The sequence below is a fragment of the Cebus imitator genome, unplaced genomic scaffold, assembly GCF_001604975.1.
Source record: "Cebus imitator isolate Cc_AM_T3 unplaced genomic scaffold, Cebus_imitator-1.0 Scaffold200, whole genome shotgun sequence".
In the NCBI taxonomy this organism is placed as follows: Eukaryota; Metazoa; Chordata; class Mammalia; order Primates; family Cebidae; genus Cebus; species Cebus imitator.
In genome coordinates this window covers 2,149,045-2,174,513 of record NW_016107515.1, presented here as the reverse complement: position 1 = coordinate 2,174,513, position 25,469 = coordinate 2,149,045, and the positions used below count along the sequence as shown (strand labels likewise).

Here is a 25,469-nt window from a genome sequence, read left to right as displayed (position 1 = left end):
AAAAAAAAAAAAAAAAATTATTTATCTTCCGATAGAGAAATATAGACAAATTACATGCATGGTGAAGTCTTTTTCTATTTTCAGGTAGATGTTTTGTCAAGGACTTGTAGGCAGGTATTTCTGTGTTTACATTATTGGTAAGCCCCAAAATTAAGCTTGCTTATTTTAAATTCAGCTTTATCAACCAATATTCATTTTATGTGTCTCATTTTTGGAATCAAAAAAAGTGTGAAATGTTTCCCTGGTAATGATCCCCAAAACATATGCAGTCTCATCCGTGGTTCAGATTCAGGAGACAGCTAGAGAACAGTTCAGGGTTAGGACTCATAATGTGTTAAACCCTTAGGAGATTGTTGGATTGTAAGATATTGTTAGATCATGAAGGTCTGTCTAGCTAATTGACAACTGTATTGTTGGAATATTCCCTTTCACCAGTCTTGAGAAGTGTAATAGTTTGAGAATGAACTTTTAGAAATTCATTCCCTAGATTTCAATCACAGCTCTGCACTTTTAAAATAGGGATTTGGAATGTTAAATAAATGTAGATACAGATACAATGTTTAGAACAGTGCCTAGTGCAGAGTAACTACTATATAAATCTTTGCTGTTATTTTTAATAATGATAAAGCTTGTTTTAAGAAACCAGTATCTAAAAATCTAAACTGATATACAAGGAAGATATTTATATTTCAGTATTTTTCATTTTGAGAAATAGTTTACAATAGGATATTTTTAAAAGAGTAAAAGAGTGACTCCCATAGAACAGGTTATTACATTTACATTTACATTCACCAAAAGTCATGCTTGCAATGTTTCAGATTCATATCCCACACACACTTGGAGCATAGTCTGTTAATAGCGACCTCTGTAAAATCTGAGAAACACTGCTAATTGTTGTTGTTTGGTAGTTACGTTATGTAAAGTCACTGTGAACAATAAATTAGCAAATACCGAACCATTGCTCCTGTGGGCCTCTGACCACAACGTTTTCAACAGCCAACCAACACATAACCTTTTTTTATGTATGTTTTTATAGAAAGACACTTTATTTAATATGTAGTATTGATTCATTGACACTGAACTCATAGCCAGCAGCACTACTTTTTATGCCAGAACAAAGCTTATTTAACATGCATTCTCTGCATAAGACACATAACAAGCTTGTTTTCTTTAGGAACACTGCATAGCACTTCATCATTATGCTTAGGTCATCTTAAACAGTGAAATCACTAACAAAAAACAAAAAATGTGGTGGTAGATAGACCAGTAAAAGCATACTTGTTTACATTATGAAGCTGAAACAAGAAGGCAGAGTTTCACTTTGTTTGCCCTGGACTTGAAACATGTGTACTGGACAACTACAGATTTTCACTACTCTGCACATCTGCAGATGACTGTGAGTATTGATTTTGGGATTATAAATAAATTTTACAAAGTAGGCAAATTCACAAATAATGGAATCTATAGAACAATGAGGATCAGCTGTATCATATCATGTATTGCTTTTATTTAATTTAAGCAATAGAAATATAATTACCATTACCGTTCATTAATAATGGGTCTACATTTTGAAGCATTTACTAAATTGGGAATGTTAACCTTTTCTTTCCTTTTTCATGCTATATTTTCTATATAATGATTTCTTAATTCAGTAACCCATATCTATTGATAATGTACAATATACAGAGCATTATTTTAGGCTCTGGAGATGCAGTGGAGAACAAAACAGACAAAAACATCTGCTTTCATGCAGTTTACAATACATAAAATATGTTAGGAAATGTGAAGTGCTAAAATGTAAACTGATGAAGCAAGGAAGGAGGATATGAAATGTTGCGGGATTGTGTTATCTATTACCAGAACTTGATGGCTTATCAGATAACAGTTGTGTTATTATCTCTCAGTGTTCTGGGGGTTGATAAGTCTCAGATGATTGTCTTTAGGGGTCTTGCAGTCATTGTAATCAGATGACAGCTGGGGCTGGAGTTGCCTGAATGCTTCTTTACTCACTAGTCTGGTGTGTGGGCTGGAATGCTTAGAGTGTATACTCTATCTAGTTGGGAATTTCTCTCTCTGTTCAGTCTCTCCAAATGACAAATCAGGCCTCTCAATAGTATAATGATCTCAGGGTGTATGGTCTTCTTAAATGGTGGCTGGCTTCCCCAGAGTGAGCATTCTCTGAGATTCTGGAGGAATCTACCACTTCTTGTAAAGGTTAGGCAGCGTACTAGGATGGTGTCACTTTCACCAAATTTTATTGGTCAGAACAGTTACAGTCCAGCCCAGATTTCCAAAGATTAGAAGAATAAACTCTGCCTCTTGGTGGCGTGTACGTATATGGAAGGAAGGAATCGGTGATGAGTATTTGAAGACAGACTACCATGGTAGGTATTGAAAATTGGTAGGATATCTTGGTAAGGCCTGAGAAGGTGACATCAATGGTAAGACTGGTCAGCATAGTTTTATCTTTCCCCAGTTATATTAAACTGTGTGAATATCAGCGAAGAGTAGTGGTGTATTGGACATAAACAGTTATGGTTTTGTAAGATGAGTATGTCATAGCAAAGGAGGAACTAAATGTAAATGCAAGGCAGAGATTTGTAATGATTGACAATAGAATTTAAGCTAGATACATAGAGTAGAGAATATGTGAAGGATATAAGTGAGAGTGAAGAAATGGCAGATTCCCAAAAATTAGTAAAAAAGATCAGCAAACTTTCAGGATACAGGATCAATAAATAAAATCAATGGTATGTCTATTTTTTAACAATCAGCAATTGAATATGTAAGGAAGAAAGGAAGTCCATTTAAAATATTATTGAAAGGGATAAAATAGGCATAAATTTTAAGAAGTGTAAGAATTATGTACTGACACTGTAACCATGTTGAAAGAAGTTAAAGATCTAAATAAGCAGAAAGACTTCTCATAGTCATGGATCAGAAGACTTAATATTGTTAAGATGGCAATACTCTTCAAATTGATCTCCAAATCTAGGGCAATCCATGTTGAAATCCTGTGACTTTTTTCGCAGGATTTGACAAACTGGTCCTAAAGTTCATATGGAAATCCATGAGATCCAAAATAGCCAAGATAATCTTGTAAAATAATGAAATTGGAAGATTCATATTTTTTTTAATTTCAGAATTTACTACAAAACAACAGTAAACCACATTGAGATACCATCTCACGCCAGTTAGAATGGTGATCATTAAAAAATCAGGAGACAACAGATGCTGGAGAGGATGTGGAGAAATAGGAACACTTTTACACTGTTGGTGGAAGTGTAAATTAGCTCAACCATTGTGGAAGACAGTGTGGTAATTCCTCAAGGATCTAGAAATAGAAATACCATTTGACCCAGCAATCCCATTACTGGGTATATGTTCAAAGGATTATAAATCATTCCATTATAAAGATACACACACACATATGTTTATTGTGGCACTGTTCACAATAGCAAAGACTTGGAACCAACCCTAATGCCCATCAATGATAGACTGGATAAAGAAAATATGGCACACATACACCATGGAGTGCTATGCAGCCATAAAAAAGATGAGTTCATGTCCCTTGCAGGGACATGGATAAAGCTGGAAACCGTCATTCTCAGCCAACTGACACAAGAACAGAAAACCAAACGCCACATGTTCTCACTCATAAGTGGGTGCTGAACAATAAGAACACATGGACATAGAGAGGGGAACATCACAAACTGGGGCTTGTCAGGGGTGGGGAGCTAGGGGAGGGATAGCAGGGCATGGGGGAATTGGGGAGGGATAGCATTAGGAGAAATACCTAATGTAGATGACGGGGTGATGGATGCAGCAAACCACCATGGCATGTGTATACCTGTGTAACAAACCTGCATGTTCTGCACATGTACCCCAGAACTTAAAGTATAATAATAATAATAATAAGTTCATTTCACGGAGGTAAAGAGTAGAGTAATAGATAGGAGAAGCTGATAATGGCATGTGGGTGGGGCGGAGAGGGCAGGATGAAGAGAGGTTGGTTAATGAGTATAAATAAACATGCAGTTTAATAAAAGGTGTAAGTTCTAGTGTTTGATAGAGTAGGGTGACTGTAGTTAACAATGTAGTGGTTGCTTGGGGGTTAGGGGCAGAGGGGTAGGATGAAGGATGACAGCTAGTATGAAAATGTTCTAAAATTAGATTGTGGTGCTGCTTGCATAACCCTGTTAATTTACTAAAAGACATTGAATTACGTACTTTAAGGGGGTTACTTGTTTGGTGTGTGAGTTATATTTCAGTGAAGCTGTTCAAAAAGTGATGTGCTCATGGACTGAAGATTCCCAGTAGAACAAAGGATTGTTGGAGTTGTAAGATTCATCTTTGTAGATGTTAAAATCACTAGTGATTATGATATAAATATTGTTGGAAAGAGTGACAGCCAAAAACCAATACATTCAAAAAATGGGAAATAATCTGCAGGAGAATAGATAATTGCAATAAGAAGGGATATTTGTTAGTTTCGTTGATGATTTAAGCTGTAAAGATAGATGAATGCTTTCATGATGAAGAAAGAGAAAATGTCTGTAAGTAGAAATAAGGAACATGAAGATCACCTACTCCATATTCAAGGCCCAAGACACATGAGAAGTGGAAGATAAAGCAGCTACCACTTGCTAGAGCCTACAGAGAAAGCAGGGTCATCAAGGTAGACCTTATATGATAGCCTTTTATATTGATCCTAAAATACTTTGAAATTCATAAGGTAGCTTTCTGGATACTTTCAACTCCCTACATGAACTTTTTGTTCTGTTACCTTTTTCATGAATTATATGTCTTGAAACTTTAGTCTGTTTTTTAATGGATTACTTCATCAAATTAGCGTTCTTGTTCTCCCAATCTGTTTCACATTCCTAATGTGTAAGGCTGCTTAACTGGTCAGTTCTGATTTATTGTTGTTTTGTGAGAGAATAAAGGATGTGAATACTTGCCAGGTTAAATTTCTAATTTACGGGAAGCTTGTCACCCTAATAGGTTGATGTGTCTCTCCAGAAATTATAAAAGAGTTGTTGATTAGTTGTAGTATAATAATGACTGCTAGTATCCATGGGAAAACAAAAAGAATGTGTTCTTTTTCTACGTTTTATTTATCCTTTCTGAGTGTTCTAACAAGCACAGATAGCCTCTTTTCTTCATTATTCAATTCCATAACTTTAAAAAAACATTTTTACTTGAAAAGGTTTCTTAGTTAGAAATGGTTGATTTCAGTATTATGAAATACGTCAGTCATCTTTGAAAAATCATTCTCTAAGAATAGCAAAAAATATGTTTTTAGCAAGGTAATTTTATGTTGTTAATTATTTATAAAGGTCTCAGAAGTACTGGAGTATCTACTACCTAGATCGATGAATCCAGAGATGTAAAATAATATACATTAAGCAAAAATCATTCAATAAATACCTCCATTTCTGAATTAGTCTATTTCAGCTGCCCCCAAAGTAAGATTTATGAAGACTCTAGATGTTGCCATTTGTGCCACTGTTTTAAAACAGTGGATTTTAAAAATCCTCTACTGCTGTCAGCTGTGAATTTAACTCTACTGTCAAACAATGTGAAATCTTAGATTTTTTTTATACATCATGTATAGAAATACAGAAGGAATAAATTCATTACTATCTATTATGCTCCAAGCCGGAGAAATATTTAAAATGATCTCATTGGTACTATCATGACATTGACCATTCAGAAAAGACACTGGTCCTTGGATCATAAGAGTACATTTTGACTGAATAACAGATGTGGTCCTAGACAGTTTAGGGTTTTGTATTCAAATTTGTTTTCAATCATGTCTTTGTTGTAGATACTGTTTTTGCCATTTTACAAATGAAAACCCTAAGACTTAAAGAGATAAGTAACTTATGCAAGATCACATAGCAAATTAGTAGAGCTAGGATTTAAATTAGTTTTATTTGGCTCTAAATTCGATGCCATTTTCACTGTTCTGCCCTGATAAACTTAAAACCCATCTGCTTTCTATCAAGAACTGAGTTCACAATAATTTATCACTTGTTTGGAAGACTAAATCATTGTGCTAATTTTGAAATTTCCCCCAAAATAAGCTATGTTTCTATGAATACTACTTAAACTTTTTTCTTTCTTATTCTGTATTAGGACGTCTTGCATGGCTGGTATACTTAGTTGGGACAGTTATAGGAGGAAGATTAACATACACCAGTACAGATGAGCATGATGCTATGGACGGAGAATTATCCTGTCGGTAAGTAAGAGCCGTGTAATTTACAGAAATTTACAAAATAGTTAAAAAATTTTAGTTATTGAACTAGTATTATGAGCTAAGACATTTTGTATGTGGGCTTTTGAGGAAGGTATTATTTCCTTTTTTACTGGTGAGAAAACCAAGGCTCAAAGGTCAAGTGACTTGTAGAAGTCAAATCTCTAGTAGACTCAAAATACTTTGTACATATTTGTGCAAATAATGTGATAAAGATTTCGGTTGCTTTTTATTACCTAGGATCTGAGAAAGCACATAGAGTTGGTGTGCATTGGGAAGGTTGCAAAATTGTGTGGCAAAATTGGATGACATACATCTGGTCAGAAAGTATTAGATAGTCAATTGCCCATTGCAAGCTTTGTCACCTATTGGCCACAGCCTTAGGAAAAAGCAGTTGAATTATTTCCTTCAAGTTTCTGTTCCAACCTGAGGAAAATTTCTATATATAAATAATACAAGTGAGTTGATTTTCCATGTATTTTTACTTTATTTTTAATAACAAATCTCCTTATAACAGAGTAATACATGTTTTTATTGAAGACTTAAAAATTCAAATGAAAATAAAAATCATATATTAACCTTGAGATAACCAGTACTATTATTTTGTAAAGTCTCTTTGAGTCTTTTTAATTAATGTGTATGGGTATATGTTTACTGCATGTTTTCCAACTTTTTAAAAACATTACAAAACAATGCAAAATGGAGCTAATAACCATACTTAACTCATTATGGGCTATTGTAAGGAATTTATTTTTTTAAATGCTTAGAATAGTGCCTGGCAATTAGTGATATATTACATATACACACACCACTTTTTAAAATCAAATACAATGTAAACATTTAACCTGGACATTAAATTTTCTAAGCTGTACAGCAATTTAAATACACTCTTGTTTTTGGAATTTTAGGGTGTTCTTCAATTTTTTCTTATTATAAATTACTTTTAGATATAACTAAATTATTTTTAGTTATATCTTTATGTAGATTGAAATAATTGTATTAGAGTTTATTCCTAAATGCAGAATAGCTGGTCAAAGTTTATGTAGGATTTTAAAGACTTTCAATACTCATTACTACATGGTCTTCTGAAAAAGGACCATTTATCCTCTGAACCAAGGTCCCTTAGGAACTGGGCTGCGCAGCAGGAGGTGAGCTGTAGGTAAGCAAACATTACCGCCTGAGATCCGCCCCCTGTGAGATCAGTGGGGACATTAGATTCTCATAGGAGTTTGAACCCTGTTGTGAACTGCGTATGTGAGAGATCTAGGTTGCATGTTTTTTATGAGACACTTAACTGATGACTGATGACCCGAGGTGGAACAGTTTCATCCTGAGACCATCACCCCACACCGCCTCAAACCTTATCCATGGAAACATTGTCCTTCAGGAAACTGGTCCCTGATGCCAGAAAGGTTGGGGACCACTGTGCTGAACCCAAAGTGTATGATAGTTACAATTTTTTAGTCATTGGACTGCCAGATGGTAGGGTTCATATTGTTGCTAGTTTATAGGTAGCAAATGAATTGTTTCCATTTATATTTCTTTGGTTTCTAGTGGTATGGAACATTCTTTTCCATTCCCAGCTTTGCCATTTTTGTTTCATCTTTGTGATTTTTATATCTATATTGATTATATTATTTACCTGCTTTTCTTTTGTGATGATCTTTTCTAACTTATTTATAAGAGCTCAGTATATATATATATATATATATATATATATATGTATCAGAGATCTTAATATTTTGCTCCTTATTTTGAAAATGTTTTCTCCATATTTTTACTTCAGAAATTTCTTATTTACTGGCTTTAAATATTTATATATTCAGATCTGTGAACTTTTTCTTTCATATTTCTCTGCTGTTTATATTTAGAAAGATTTTTTTTCTACCTCTGGTTAATAAAAATATCCACCTATATTTTCTCCCAGCTCTCTTTTGTTTTATCAATAGCTTTTTATATTTATTTTTAATATATCTTGACATTTATTTAGTTTCATATTTTTTTTTCCAAAATTTCCAATGAATGCCAATCCTACCCTCTACTGATTTGAAGTTCCACTTATAGCTTATACAAAATTATTACATCTTTTTTCAGCCCTTTCAAACTTTTCCATTGATCTTAGAAGTATATTGTTATATAGTTTTACCCTGTTAAAGTCTTTAAAATTGTCATACCTAGTTGTGATATTCTCCTTCATTATTATTCTCAAATATATTTCTAAGTGCTAAATAAATTTGTTGTACTTTGGATAAAAAGATTCATTTTGTTCTATGCCCTTTTCAACCTTTAAACTGTTTCTACAATAAAATGTGAATCTGCATGGACCATGAATGTTTTTAGTTTTTCTAAGATTTATTATTTTCTATATCAAATTAAATTACTTGAAAATATGAATAATAGGTGTTTGGGACCTCCTTAAAATGCTTTAGTGAATTTTCAACCAAGCAAAAAATTTGCTTCTGTACTCTCTTTTAAGACAGCATTACATACTTAATAAAGTGGAAATTAAGTATACTTTTTGCTATAGTTTAATTTTTTAAAACGTTTTAATCATTAAGAAGAGAAATACATACTGCCACTATCTGGTGAGAAAGTGTATATTAGGAAATAAAGTAGGTATATATTTGCCAATGAGCAAAAAAATAATTTTTTTATTTAAGCAGCAAACATACTGAACATACTGAACTAAGATTTGTGTTTTAGCCTGCATTCCCTGGGAAACAGAGCCTTGGGTGAAGTTGATGGGCTAATATTTCACTGGAGGTAAGGGAGAAGAGTACATTTTCAGAGAAGAAAGAATAAGAGGAAAGGGAAAGTAAGTGAGATGATGAGAGAAAACAAATACAGTCAGTCCTTCTTATTCCTGGATTCTATTTTTTGTGAATTTGCCTACGAGAAAATTTGTTTCCAACCCCAGAATCAGTACTCATGGTGCTTTTGTGGTCATTTGCAGACATGTGCATAGGGATGAAAACATTTGACTTTTGTGTTGCACTTTCCCAACTGAGGTTGAACAAGGTGATACTCTGCCTTCTTGTTTCAGCTCTCATACTGCAAATAATTGTCCCTTTTGTATTCCGTTTAGAGCCACATCTGTCATACCTTTGTGCTTTTTGTTGGTGCTTTCAGTGTTTAAAATAGCCCAGCTGTATTGTTAAAGTGCTATTTAGTGTTCCTAAGCACTGTACGGAAGACTGTCATGTGCCCATACATGGGTTAGATAAGCTTTGTTTGGGCACCAGTGGGAGTACTGTGAATACTACAGTAGGCTGTGAGTTCAGTGTTAACAAATCAACAATATATTTGAAAAAGCCTCTTTAAACAGAAACACACATGAAACAAGATTGTGATCCATTGACCAAAATGTTGTCGCTAGAGGCTTTCAGGAACCTAATTCTGTATTTTATCGTGGAGCAGTGGTTCATTATTCACAAATTCAGTGTTCACATTGACTTTATAGAACATAACTACTGTGAATAATGAGAACCAACTATGTAAGGTGGTGTATTACTGAGAAAACACAACTGGTTGCCTGCTTTTGTAGGAATTTTCCCCAGAGGCCACATGAAACCACTTGAACTTCAGAACAGCTCACGGTTGGAGGCGTAAGGACAAGCAGTATATCTTGGCTTCCTTCTGTGTCTCATTTCTTATTGGTTAGTGTCTACTCCTGGGGTACTTAACTTTTCCACACTTCTTAGTTGTGTTCCCTAGTGTCTTTGAGGAGCTGTTGGGGAGACAGAGCTTTAATTGGTCCTATTGGAGCTATGAACTGGAATGGTGGTTTATCTCTGTTTTCTGGGGAGATTCATAACTGCAGAAACTGTGTGTGTCTTTTCTGGGGCTACAAGGCAAGTGGCTGAAGCCAGGGGTGAGGTTAGAGGCGATAGTGGGGTTGTTAGTGTGCAAGCAGGGCCAAGCAATGCTGGGGCATATTTTAGAACTTACACAACAGTCTGGAAGCAAATATGCACTTTACAATATTGATATTCCAAATTAAGAATGATGTCTTATGTAAAATTATAAAAAATCACTTTCATATGAAGATGTTCCAAGTAATTGGAACTATAGTACATATGTTGTATATAATTGCATTCCAGCTCCTTGGAGAACACTACCCAAGTAGAAGATCGTGAAGCTCCTGCCAAAAATTGCTATTTTGGCATGGAAAGTTTGATAGTCATAAAAGCTCCTAACATTGTGATGATTCATAATTATGATTGAAACATGCTACTTTAAACATAGCAAATAAGTACATTTACACTCAGGCCACAATTCTAATTAAATGAAGACACTCTATAGTCATTTTCATTTCATTCATCATGACTAAAATGAAAGCTCCTTGAGAGATTCCTCAGGGATTTTGTATTATTCATCATGTGTCCTCTTAACCCATTTATGACTGCAGTTGTAATTTTTTAATTCTTACAATCAGACCTTGGCGATGACCTTGAGCAGTAGGTTATAAATAACTCCCACACGCTCTGCGTTCCAGTAATGGAACACTAGGCATAAATACAATCCGCTAGTGCTAGTAGAGTGCTTGCTTCTTTCAGACCTATTGTACTTAGTTGTGCCATCCTCTGTCTCTCATTGCTCTCACCTACTCATCTCACGGTCATCCTCATTATCAAAACTTTAATAACTAGCCCAGAGTTTTCCTCGTTCTCTTTCAAACCCTATTATCGTATAAATAACTTCAACTGCTTTCTGATCAGTTAATATTTCTCTCCTTTTCCTACTCATAAGCCCCCAGTGGCTTCCTATCACACTTGAGACAAATTTCAAGGCCCTTGTGATGGCCCAGAGTATCCTGTGCTACTTCTGACCTCATTTCCTACCCTTTCGCATTTAATTCAGCACTGGCCTCCTTGCTGTCCTTTGAGTATTACCAGTATGTTTTTGCTTCAGGGCCTTTGCACTTCTCTTTCTTCTGCTAAAAATACTTTCTTCCAGATGTTTGTATACTACATTTGACCCTTGAACAATGTGAGAGTTAAGGGCTCCAACCTCCCACACAGTCGAAAATCTGCCTATAACTTTCACCTCCCCCCAGATTTCACTGCTCATAGCTTACTGCTGACTGTAAACCTTACTGATAACATAAACAGTTGATTAAAGCATATTTTGCATGTTAAATGTATTATATACTATATTCTAACAAAGGAAGCTAGAGAAAAGAAAATGTTATTAAGAAAATCATAAGAAAGAAAAATATATTTTCTGTTCATTAAGTGGATCTTCATAAAGGCCTTCATCCTCCTCCTCTTAAACATTGGGTAGGCTTAAATGCTGAGAAGGCAAAGTTGGTCCTTGTGTCTCGGGGATGGCAGAGGCAGAAGAAAATGTGCATTTAAGTGGACCTGCACAGTTCAAACCTGTGTTGTTCAAGGACAAACTATTCTCCCTCACTTCAGTTAGGTCTGTATTCAGACGTCTTTTTCATAGAGAGCTTCAGTGACCTCCGTATCCAAAATAACATCCTTATTCCACTTTATTTTTCTTGCTATTACTTACTACCTCTTGATGTTGTTTATTCTACTAGAGTAAGGGAAAGAATAAGCCTTGTTTTGTTTACTGCTGTATTTTATCTCCTCTGTGTAGCAAAACCTTAACCCTGAGGGAATTTAGGGTTTTCTCTAATTTGTTGAGTGATAATAAAAGAAATTGCATACTTCCGTGGATGGGAGCCTTTGTCAATTGATATGTTGTTGTTAACCTCAACTAGGCTCTCAACATTGCTCAGTGATTCTATTTTGTTTTAGTAATTCTTGTCTTCTGACTTCCAGACACCGAATGGGCTGTTTGACTGAGACGTATCCCACATGCACCTCTAATTCAGTGACTCAAAGGAAACTTATCATTTTCATCCACAGCCAGCCCTGACTCTCTTCATGTGTCTCATCACTGTACATTCAGTTTCCCAAGCCTGAATTTTGAGAGTTATCCCCAACTTTACCCTTCTTTCCTCTCCAACATTCATATGGCCATCAAGTCCTGTCAGTTCCACCTTCTAGTTATCTCAGTCCACCTATCCTATCTCCTCTGCCAGTTTAGCTACTATCGTTTTTCACCTGGATAAATGGTACAGTTTTTAAATGGAATCCCTACTTCCCGCAGCAGAGTAATCTTTCTAAAGTACAGATCTGATTATGTCAATGCGTTGCTTAAACTATGCAATGACTTCATTGTTTTTGAGGTATGTGCTTATCAAGCTGTTCAGGACCTGGCTCCTGCCTGTCCCATTAGCCTCATTTTCTGCCATTTACTACATCGTAGCCATGTTGAACATTATACAGCCGAGTACCTGGGATACAGGCACCTGCCACCACGCCTGGCTAATTTATCTATTTTTAGTAGAGACAGGGTTTCACCATGTTGGCCAGGGTGGTCTCAAACTGCTCACCTCAAGTAATCCACCTGCCTCTGCCTCCCAAAGTGCTAGTATTACAGGCGTGAGCCACTGTGCCCAGTCACCCGCCCCTTTAGATGGCTACCCATGCATTCCTCTTTGTCGCAACACTCCATGGCTTTGCCTTCCTCCATCCTAGAACATTAGGAAATAGCATTTGCTATAGCACTTGTCATTCTTTATTCTAACTGCTTGTTTTAGCTTCCTCTTGATAGACAATAGATTTCTAGAGGACTGGGGATGTATATGTCTTATACTTTGTTGTATTTTGAATGCTAACACAAATCTGGCACATAATAGGCCCTCAAATTTGTTGACTGAATAAATACTTATTTAATTGGATACCTAGGAGAATTCAAAACGGTTAACCAAAATTCATTTCATTGTGTTTGAAATGGCATGCTTATACTTGGATCAAAATTATTTATTTAACTTTTTATTCTGTGCTTTTTACCAGAAATAATTTAATATAAAGGAATATCTGTAGGACACTAAATTGAAACTGGGAGCGGATATTACATACACATCAAGCATCCCTAATCCAAAAACCTGAAATTTTAAATGTTTCAAAATCTGAAACATTTTGAGCATCAACATGAATTTCAAAGGTTATGCTTAAAGGAAATGCTCATTAAAGTATTTCAGATTGTAGATTTTTGGATTCGGGATGTTTAGGTGGTAAGTATAATGCAAATATTCCAAATTTCAAAAAAATAAAAAATCTGAAACTTCTGGTTTGAAGCATGTCAGTAAAGGGATACTTAACCTGCATATATACATTGGTATGTATAAGCATGAGTCTTATGCACTCATTAGAGGTGGCAGCACATCTTCAGGGGGCACGTGATAGAGACTGTCAATTGTCTTTCATCTCTTCTTCTTTTCCCTTCCCATAATAAAGTGCTTGATTGTTTTCTTGGGCAAATGGCCACTCCGAATGAAGACTAGATTTACTAGGTTGTTTTGCAGCTAGCTATGGCAAAGTGATTATGTTCTGGGAAGTTGATTGTGAATGTAAATGTAAATGAGTGTAAATATAAGTTGAATGTTATGTGTAACATATGTAGACTTAATAAGTGGAGCTGAAGAAGCTACCCTAGACCACAAAGGGCTTGTGGAGGCAAGTGTAACAACAGGATAGAAGGAACCTGATACATCTTGGAGCACCAACTAGCTTTAGGGAACTACCCTGGATTTTTGCTTGAGAGAGAAATAAACATCTATGTTATTTAAGCTATTGTTATTTTGGATTTCAGACACTTGCAGCTGAACCTGTACAACTGCCAAAACTTCTTTGACAAATGGATCATTTATCCTCCTGGGAGCTCTTTCCTACTCTCCTGATGGGGATATCATTGTCTGTTAGGCAAATACATATCACCAGCTTAATATAAGTTGGAAAGGCACCCCAACAAACTTTTTGTTCCACATCTTCTTTGAATTTGAGAATGTGTGCTATAAAAAGGAAATAAAAGTAAACAAGAGAAAGTACATAAAATCAACAAAGAACTTGAGCAGGAGAAGGGAGGTCCTATGCAATAAAGAATTTAAAAGCAAGATACATCTTATTTAAATCACTTCACAAATCACTTGGCTCCAGAGATGAAGTTTGATGTATAGATCTACTTATTTAACTAAAACTTACTCCAATAATCTGCTAATTCACCAGTATACAGATTTTAAAATTTAGCTTCACCCTTCCTCTCAAAATTAGAGGATAAACACATCACACATCATTTTAGGAAAAAATCTTTAAAACCTGGTTATAGTAATCTAATTCCTAAATCTAATTCTTTAGCAAGTTCTCCATAAATCTTAGCAGTAGTGAGGATATTTGGTATGCAAAGGGTACTTTTAAATAAGTAGCTTTATTAATAAGTATAGGAAATAATCACTATAAAAACGCTTGTCAAAATATTTTTTCTTAGCATGTTGGCAGTACACAGCAAGCTTTTTTTTTTTTTTTTAAATTGCATATGCTGTGACCTAGACATTTTGTTTCGAGAAGTCATTGAGACTAAAGGAAGAGAAAGTAGTTATGTTTTACTTAGGAATGTGAATTTTTATCCAAAGTGAGATGATTAAATTTTGATGTAGCCTTAATTTTATGCAACCATTAAAAACAATGCTTTGGAATATTATTTCATAATATAGTAAAAATAATTGGTCAAGATATATGTAATATGATGGATTGTAGAAAAGAGTAAAAAGTTCAGTAAGTGTTCTGAGTGTAGTGAGTCCTAGTATATATGATAAGTACTTCATAATTGGAACAAAAGATAGGCTCTGCAGGAAATAAATGGTTTTGAAGCAACTGGGTAGACATCTTTAAAAAATAATGTTAGATCCTTGTCTCACACTGTGTAGTCAAGATGAATCCCAATGTATCATAGAGTTAAATGTCAAAAAAAGAAAGAATCATGAAAATACCTCAGATTCAGGTAAGACCTTGCTATTATGCAAAATCCATAAAAATAAAAATTGAATTTTCTGCATGAGAAAAATAATAACGAAAAAATTCTGCCTGGCATTACACGTTATAAAGCAATGGTCCTCAATATTTTTGGCACCAGGGACCAGTTTAGCAGAAGACAGTTTTTTCATGGACCAGGGCAGGGATTGGTTTCAGGGTGAAATTGTTGTGTGATATCCGAGCGAGTTGTTAGGAAAGTGCCACACGCTGAAATCTGATTGTGAGTCCTTTGTTGCCAGCAACCGAGGGTCAGCTCACACTCAAAATCTCTCGGGGCTCGATTTCTTCTTATATGTTGCTCAAGGTAAGGGGGCAAAGTGGAATTTTACAGAAGCAGAATCAGCAAGATAGGGGAGGAGGCTGGTAACTAGGAGGCAGGAGGCTCCCATGATTGTTAATTAACTAAGGAGGGTATACACAAGCAGTTCCCACGTTTGCATTAGCAAGGAGGGCATTCGGTACTTTCCATATAATAAATCGAGGGGGTATTCACAATAGCAAGTGGACTTGTCAACCTGGGTATTGTTACAAAGGTTATGTTTCTATACTTCTAAGCACAACATGACCCAGCACAGTGTGGCCCAGGTATGCATTCAAGGGAGAAATGGCAGTGGGGAGAAGCCAAGATGGAGTCAGTCAGGCTTACACCTAAGATGGAGCTAGTTTGGTTCCCCTCAGTTGCACCTCAGATCATCAGGCATTAGATTCTCGTAAGGATCATGCAACCTAGATCCCTCGCATGCACAGTTCACAATAGGGTTCGCACTCCTGTGAGAATCTAGTGCTACAGCTGATCTGACAGGAGGTGGAGCTCAGGTGATAATGCTTGCTTGGTCATTGCTCACATCCTGCTGTGCAGCTGGGTTCCTAACAGGCCTTGGACCGGTACCAGTCTGCAGCTCAGTGGCTGGGGATCCTTGTCATAAAGTCAAGAGACAAATGAAACACAGAATTGTTTACAGTTTAATTATAGGCAAAGGGGGCAACCCTCTGATAAATAATTTGTAAAACTCAGTAATAAAAAGACTACCAAATAGAAAAAAATAGGCAAAGGATATGAGCAAACATGTCACAGAAAATGATATGGAAAAATTTTAACCTCACATACATAAGAGATATACAAATCAAAATATACCGAGATGCCATTTTTCAGCTTTCCAGAAATTCTAATTTTCTGTCATCCTGAATTATCTTGTCTGTGTATATATAGACACTGTTATGGAGTGATGGTACAAGTATAAGTTATTTCAATTTTTATGGAGTGTACTTTGGTAATAGCTATCACAATTACAATAATTTATGTTGTTTGAGTGAGTAGCTTGACTTTTTAAAATGGATGTTATAGATGGACATGTGTGAAATGACATATGCAAGATTGTTAATTGCAGAATTTTGTAACAGCAAAAAACTTGTAAACAACCCTTGTGTCCATCAGTAGTGGAATGTTTGAAAATATTATGGTGTATTCATATAATGGAATGTTAAGAAGCTGCAGAAGAGAATGAGGACCCTCTTTATGTCAGATGTGTAAACAGCTCTAAGATAGATTGTTGAATGGAAAAAGCTAAGTTTAGAACCATATGGGTAGTATGTTCTATGTGTACAGAAGGGTTGGGAGGAGAATGTATAATCATGCATGTATATATGTTGATATGTGCATATATGGAAGAAACTGGGTGTGACAGGCTAGGCAGTGCTACCTTTGTGCAGATAAGTAAAGGGTACTGCTTCCTCAACAACTTCTACTTCTGGCTCTTAAAAAATTATTATGTTATATTGATTTCGTTAGCGCAAGGTACTTGGCAGTCATCCACTGGAAAATTTTAATGAAAATAGATAATATTGAAGGATTTCTTTTTTGAGATTCTGCAGTAAGTTTTTCATTATATTGAATTAAGCCTTTTCTCTAGGGAATTGAACATAACCTTCAGTTCATTTATAATTTTCTAATAATAATAGTTTTGAATAATAATAAATAGAAAATTTATCATTTTCTCTTAATAAGTTTAATTGGTATTAGAAATATTTGATTTTGTTAAGATCACCTTGTAGTTTATTTAAGGTCAAATTTTATAATTCTTGGAAGGCGGGATATAACTTTTGATAGATATACCTCTCGATATTTTTTTGAACTTTGAGTCATGACCTCAAAGTATTTAATTATTTTGAAATATAAGATTAAATTTAAAAGTGAAATAAAAAACTACATATTTAATATTGTTCTTTTACTAAAAATTTATATCTATGTATAGGGGTTTTTTATGTGTACCATGCATTTATTTTATCAGTTTTAAATAAAATAATATCTGTATATACATACAGAGTTTTGCATTTATGTGCATGTATGTGTATGTCTTAGAAAAAAAAAAGACTAGAAGGAATTAGACCAAGTTATATCTCTCAGCAGTGGAATTTCAGATGATTAAAAAAATAGTTTCTTTACATACTTTTGTATTTTTCCACTTTTTACAGCGATTATTATGTTACATTTATGGTAAATGTTTTAATGTTGTTTCTCTAAGGTTTTTTACCGAAGCTTTTTTTTTTTTTTCCTTCATGAAAAGAGTATTTCAGCTTATATCTTTAATGGATACCGGATTGCCTCGGTGTTCTAATGAGAAAATAGAGCTTGCAATTCTGTGGTTCTTGGATCAGTTTCGTAAAACATATGTTGGTGATCAACTTCAGAGAACCTCAAAGGTAGGTTTTTTTTTTTTACTACTAGAGAGTTTAAAACATGTTATTGGAGATGAAGAAAGATGTACATAAACTGGATGATATAGTTGGAAAATTTCTACATAAGACATGTAATTGATCAATCCAGTTGTTGAATTGGTATTGAAATGCAATGTAAAATTAAGTTGCTTGTTTTATACCTAATTTACCATTTTCTTTAAAGATTGAGCAGCAGAGAGGTAGTGAATATGTTTTACATGGATAGTCATTAAATAGTGGAGAGTATTTTAAACACTAATGAATTTTGCCTTACTGTGTTTCAAGACTGAAAGCGTAAGATTTGCTCTTTTAGTAGTTCCGGGCTTTTTGGACACTTATTCATGTGTCTTCCTGTATATTTCACTAATTTCTTGGCATTTTTACATGGTTAAATAACGAGGACTAGGACAATTAGATGTGTCCTTGAGAGACTGCAATTAAATAACCTTAATGTTAGGAATAGTCATAGTATGATAATTCAGTGTTCAGCATCAGCAAGTTAAGATGACTTGATCTTGAAGTATAATGAAAGATTGTTAAGGGTGTGAGCCCTAAGCAGATATTTAGTAGCATTAGATGCTGACACTGAGTAAACTCTTCTCTGTAAGAAGTCCTAAGGATATTCTCCTTTCTTTTGAGCTTAAAGTTTGTTTTTGTGACGTTGTAGGATTTTTATTGGAAAATTCTAAAATAAACTTTTTATACTCTCATTAGCTGTTTTTATCTTTGGAAATTTAACTTAACCTTCAGTTGACTTAGGATTTTCTGGTGATAATAATTGTGTAGTAGTGTGAAAAAATATTTTGTTTGATTTTAAGATTATCCTTTAGTTTATTTCTGGTAAAATATTCTTTACTTTTTAAGGAAGTGATGCCATTTGATAACTTTTTTTTCTCAAATATATTGTGATACTATTTCTTAGAATTAATATCAATAAAATTCTCTTAAAATTCATTTGCCACTGAGTGACACCATTTGGAAGAAAAAGGATAGCTAGAAATAAATGTTTTAGGTTGTCGGGAAGTCAAATTAGAATCAGACAAAAATTACATACTATAAAATTTATACAACAGGGTGCCTTTTTAATAATCCCAGATGTGATACTTGAAGATTGACTATAAATCAAATTATGATAAATTGTCTTGTTTAATGTGTCCAGAGAGTTTCTTTGTTTTTGCAAAAGTGAGTACTCTCAAAACATTGCTAATACTATATCCATTTGGTGTAGGTATTAAATCAGAACAGTATAATATGGAGTAGAAAAGCCTTCTAATTATTGTTTTGAAGGCACCTGGAACGAAATATGTAAAATGAGACTAGTTGTTTTAGGGCTATGGGATTTCAGATTTTGTTTCAAAACTTTTAATATAAGGTAATTGTGAAAAAAGCAAATTACAGATTAGTTTTTCCTTTTTGATAAAGCTCACACATTAGGAAAAAGTAAGCACATCATCAGAATGGTATTGAGTCCTTTATTGTCACTTTAACATTGTTGGTTTGTGTTAAAGGAAGTTAGTCCTAAGGCGACAGAATTTCTCAGACATTTCTATTGCATAACCCCAAAGCGTAACTAAATCTTCCTTCTTTTCGGTTTCTCTGCCAATCTGTCTGAATAGAAATCCTTTTCAGAAGTCCTTGGTTGTGTGTCCCATCAGTCTCCTAGGAACTCTTAATGCTACCTTTATTTCTTACAGTAGGCTTGCAAGGTTGGTTTTAATGTTCCCAGTTACTAATGAAAGAACAGACTCTCTAAGACATTTCATAAGTACTATAGATACAATTTTTTAGCAACCAACTAAGTAAGGAAAAAGGGTTGGAACATGTTTCTTGGTGGATGTCTTGTCTGATTCCAAATTGTGGCAAAAAGTGGGAGAGTGTTAGATAATAGCAAATGAATGTTTAACAGTTAATGTGTGTACTTGTTTTTTACCAGGAACTGTGCTAAGCACTTTTAAGCAGGCTCATTTAATTGCATCATAAAGAATATGACTTCAAGGTTCTTCCCAGTGTCTTTTCTGCATGTGTCACCAACTTCATACTTCAGTACACCATACTTGCACTGCATACTTTATATGTGGTAGACTTTTTTCAGGTTCTTCAACAGTCTGTGCTCTCTGTTAATTCTAAATATTAGAAGAAAATGTTCCTGCTTAATTATGCCTAGTGTTCCATTATCGGAACACTAAGCATGTGGGAGTTATTTATATCCTACTGCTTAAGGTCATCGCCACGGTCTGATTACAAAAATTTAAAAAATTCCAACCTCAGGCGTAAATGGGTTAAGATACTGTTTTTTTTTTTTTTTAATCCAACTTTCACTTCTCTGCCTTATTCTGCCAACTACTTACTCTCATTAGAGATCCCATTCTTTAGGATACCCTTTTTCACTCTCAAATTCTGAGTGTTCTTTTTTCTGTGTTCTATAGCACCTGTTGGCTCCTTGTTTTAGTGTTTATTACACTGCTTTGTAATTATTTATTAATAAATAGACTATAATTTTGATTAGGACTATTTTTGCCTTGTTTATTGTTATCTGAAAGGGCCTGGCATGTACATATTGTTTGTATGCTTTCAACTTGCTGTTGAATGTGTGTATTTAGTAGAATTCCTTAGGAATTTGGCCTAGAGCTCATGTATAATACCTTCAGGTGATAAAGGGTATATTCTTGAGTTAGAAAATGATGCTGACTTGAGTGAAATTAAGCATCTTGAAAATTTTATAAAAGCCTGTATACACAACAGAATATAATTTATAGAAATAGTTCTTCAGGACCAAGGTTGAATTACTGAAGTGTCCTAAGTGATGTATGTGATAGAAGTCTTATACTTGAGAAAGAGTGTTGTAAATAGTAGCCAAAGTCATTTATTGAGTGATAAGTCTGTGTCAGATACTTTGTTCAGAACATGAAAAGCATTATATAATTTCATCCTCACAAAAATGCTATGAAAATAGCAATTTTGTTAACATCCTCCCTTTCTGTAGACATGGAAACTGAGGCTTAGAGTGGTTAACTAATGTGTTTAATTGGTTCAAACTGGATTTGAACCCAAGAAACCTGACTGCAGAGCCTGAGCTGCTGACCACTTTGGTATATTGCTTCCTTTCTATTGGATCTTTCCACTGGGATGTTGAATGGCCCCTTCAAACTTATTTCGAAAAAGGAACTCACTATCTTTTAAAACTCTGTCTTCCTACTTTCCCTATTTTAAAGAAGAACGACATTGAATTTTCCTTTTCTACTTCCTGCATCCAATTAGTCACCTGATCCTTCCAATTTTGTTTTTGGAGTATCTCTCAGGAGTCCTTTCTTCTGCCCCTTTCTTTTTAGCCTCACTCTCACTGCTTGTCATTTCCCATGGGATTTCAAAGGTATTCTGGTTGCCCTCTTTGTTTCCATTTTGCTTTTCCCACTCCAGTCTACTTTCCATAAGGCCACCAGAGTATTTTTCATTAGAAAACCAAAGACAATAATGTAACGAACACTCACATGCCTGTCATTCCGTTTTGTCAAGTCTTAATGCTTTGCTATATATTTTTTCAGATCTGTATATTTTTGAGTTAAATATTAATAATCCTGTTGCTGCTCTAATTTCATTTCTGTAGCTTCTTGCCCCAAAGTAACCACAGTCCTAAATTTAGTATTATTCTCATCCATGGTTTTGTGTTTTTTTTTTCACATTTCTATGTATTTATAAGCAAAACACAGCACTGTTAACTTTATAGAAAAGTATTACGTAGTTTGGATCTTGAGTAGGAATTCTTTTTTTTTTTTTTTTTTGAGGTGGAGTTTTGCTCTTGTTGCCCAGGCTGGAGGTCAATGGCATGATCTCAGCTCACTGCAACCTCTGCCTCCCAGGTTCAAGTGATTCTCGTGCCTCACCCTCCCAAGTAGCTGGGATTACAGGCATGCGCCACCACGCCTGCTAATTTTTTTGTTTTTTCAGTAGAGATGAGGTTTCACCGTGTTGGTCAGGCTAGTTTCTAACTGACCTGAGGTACTCCACTCTCCTCGGCCTCCTAAAGTGCTGGGATTACAGCTGTGAGCCACCACACCCAGCCGGAATTCATCTTTTTTTGATCACTGTTTTTGAGATTTATTCATGATAACATATATAGTTCTAATTATTTTAATTATTGAGTAGTATTACAGTATATTACTATGCCATTATATCCATTATATGTTCCTTTTTCTGTTGATATGTTAGATTGTTTCTAGATTTTCAATTTTCACAAACAATACTGCAGTAAATATTCTTGTATCTGCCTTCTCATGCATATGTAGGAGTTTTGTGAAGATAAATAGTAGAAATTGCTGGGCTGTAGAATGTACATATCTTAAGCTTTACTAGATATTATTAGTTTGCCTTCCTAAGTGTTATAACAGTTTATTTTCTCTCCCCCAGTAGGGTAGGTGCCTGTTTCTATTGTCATTATATGTGCTTTTGTCAGACTTTAAGTTTTGCCAGTCTTTAAGAAACATTTCTTCCTGTGCCATTTTTCTGCTTAAAATTTTTTATTAGTTTCTCTTTATTTGTAAAAGGAATTCTTGCTTATGATGAGACTTTGCCTACCTTTGAAATTGTCTCTTTTCATTTCACTTTATGACATGATTCCTATGTGTTGCTGCCTCTTTCCCTTTGGTCTATTCCTGTGCATTACTCAGTAACTATTAATAAGTAACCACTGTGTATTAAGGCCAGGGATACAAAAATGAATAGGATCATCCATCTCCCCTGTAAGTTTTTAGTTAAAGAGAACATGGGCAAATAGGGAAAATATTATAACATTTTTTGTGTATGCATTCAGGCAGCATATGATGAAATGAGGACCAGACAGTTAAATACATACTTCTGGGATTTTTGGTTATCTGTATGTGAAAATTTGGATTATGACTTCATATTATGCAAAAATCAATTTCTACTAGGTGAGAGGACAGACTCTAAATGTGAAAAGCAGAATATTATGATTTAGGGATAGGGAAGAATTTTGAAGACATAAAAAGGCTAAGCTCTAAACTCAAAAGTTGATATCTTCTGCCCATATTAAAAGCAAAAACTCCTGTGAATCAGGAGATACAATAGACAAAGTAATAAAGAAAAACTGTAGGAACATATCCCTAATACATGTAACATATAGAGAATCAATATTCAGTTACGTAATTTTATGAATAAATAAGAGAAAAACTACCTAGGTGTGAAATGGTCCAAATACATGAATAAACAGTTCACAGAAGAAGAAATCACAGTGGCCAGTGAACATTGTCTCAGTCCTCTGGGCTGCCATTAAAAAATACCGTAAACAACAAATATTTGTTTCTCACAGTTTGAGAGTCTGAGAAGTTCAAGATCAAGGCTGGCAGATTTTGTGTCTGGTGGGAGCCCTTTTTCATTTTCATAGTTGGTGCCATCTCTCTGTGTTCGCTTAGTGAAAAGGGCACACAAACTCAGACCTCTTATAAAGACACTGATATCACCCATGAGAGCTCTGCCCTCATGACCTAATTGTCACCCAAAGGCCCTACCTTCTTAATGCCATCATGCTGGGAATTAGATTTCAACATATGATTTTGTCAGGAACACAAACATTCAGACCATAGCATATCACCCTTGCCCCACAAAGTGCGTGTGTCTGGGTCTGAGGAGCACACCCTGATGCAGTGACAGATGAATAAATACACTCAGACGCAAATATGCAGTGAAAGAGTGGGTTAGGTGGCCAAGCCACTCACCAGTACCGAGAAGGGTCCTGTAAAAAGTAGCAACCATGGCCCTGACCACCCAGTGAAGTTCACATTTATTTAGTACAGATTAAATGACAAAGGTCTTGAGTAAACACCACTAGTGGGTAATTAACTTTGCGAACCCCCTAGTAGTTCCCCACATGTAAGATTAAAGATTGGTTTTAGGACCACCTGAATAAACAAGCTATTTAGATAAACTCCTTTACATTACTATGTATTTATGCCCTAAGCTTTTAAGGGAATTCATCTGCCTTCAGCCAAACCTTTTACTGACGCTAAGTCAAACCTATGACCTTCCAAGAAGGTTTGTAACTATTTCCTATAACTATTCTTATAATTTTTCCTCTAAAATCTTTTCCACCACCCTGACTGAACTCCCACATACATGTCCTTCTTACATGGAAAACATGCCATTCCATTCTAGTTTAGTCCCCAAAGTCTTAGTTTATTCTAGAATCAGCTCCAAAATCTGAAGTCTGGTGTCTCATGTAAATATTACCTAAATGAGATATGGTTGAGACTCCCTGATGATTCATTCTGAACCAAATTACTCCTCTAGCTGTGAGCCTGTTAAATCAGATTAACATCATGCATTTCTAAAATACAATGGTGAAACAGGCACAGGGTAGACCTTGTCATTTCACAAGGGAAAAACAGGAATGAAGGAGGAAATGACAGGTCTTCAACAGGTCCAAAACTTAATAAGGCAGTGTTAAATCTTCAGGTTCCAGAATAATCTTCTTTGACCTAATATCCTACCTTCCGGACACACTGGGGTAGGTATTAGGCCCCCAAGGCTCTAGAGGGTAGAATTCCCATATGTTGGAGTTGAGTGCCTGCCACTCTTCCAGGATGGAATCACATGTCAGTGGCTCTTTTAGTCTGGAGTCGCAGAGATGACCTTGCCCCCATGACTCCACTAGGCAGTGCCATATTGGGGACGTTCTGTGGTTGCCCTTTCCTCACAGCAGCCTTCTGCCTAAGTTGTACACCTGAAGCTCCAGGCAGCTCTATTTTTGGAAATAGAGGTGGCCACACCCCTATTTTGTGAAGTGGAGGAAATGATATTGCATATATGCCACCAGTGTTTACCATCTGTGCCCTCTGAAGGGGTAATCACTGTAGACTAGGCTGCACTTGGGCCTATGGAATTGCATCTGGGGCAGCCAAGGAGCACTGCAGCAGAATGTGGGGAGTGAAGTATTAAGGCAGGGCCAGGCAGCAAGTGCTAAGGTCCTGTGAGTACCCACAGCCCTTCCTTTGAAATCATTCTCTCTTCCGGGCGCTTTCATTCTGGGCTTGGGAGACAGAATGGGAGACAGCCCCAAGGATCTGTGATAGGCTTTCAGGGTGATTTTTTCCTTGTCTTGATGAATAGCACCTGCCAGTCCAGCCACACCTTTTGTGTTCCCTCCTGAACACACTTTCTCATCTTTTACAGCATGGACAGGCCGATAATTTTTCAAACCTTTAAGTTGTCTTTCCTTTTGATTAAACATTTGTCTTTAAATCATTTTTATTCTCACATTTTATTACTGTAAGCATTCAAGGGAAGCCAAGCCACTGCTTTGCTTAGAAATTTATTCAGCTGGTTGGGCATGGTGGATCACACCTGTAATCCCAGCATTTTGGGAGGCTGAGGTGAGGATCTGGAGTTCAAGACCAGCCTGACCAATATGGTAAAACCCTGTCTCTACTAAAAATACAAAAATTAGCCAGGCATGGTGGTGGGTGCCTGTAGTCACAGCTACTGGGGAGACTGAGACAGGAGAATTGCTTGAACCTGGGAGGCAGAGGTTGCAGTGAGCTGAGATTGTGCCACTGCACTGCAGCCTGGAAGACAGAGTAAGACTCCATCTCAAAAAA

The 25,469-nt window shown here is 35.5% G+C and overlaps 1 protein-coding gene across 4 annotated transcripts in view; it reads left to right on the top strand.

The window, feature by feature from the left end:
• Positions 1-25,469, top strand: part of RANBP17 (RAN binding protein 17) — a 392,711-nt gene that overhangs the window by 76,524 nt on the left and 290,718 nt on the right. For all 4 annotated transcript variants that reach the window (XR_001830698.2, XM_017547691.2, XM_017547690.2 and 1 more), the window contains 2 exons: positions 6,142-6,247; positions 17,712-17,847. Coding sequence is in view for 3 of the 4 variants with exons in the window: in XM_017547691.2 (XP_017403180.1) it covers positions 6,142-6,247; positions 17,712-17,847 (242 nt within the window). In the remaining variant the exon portion in view is untranslated. The remainder of the gene's footprint in view (positions 1-6,141; positions 6,248-17,711; positions 17,848-25,469) is intronic.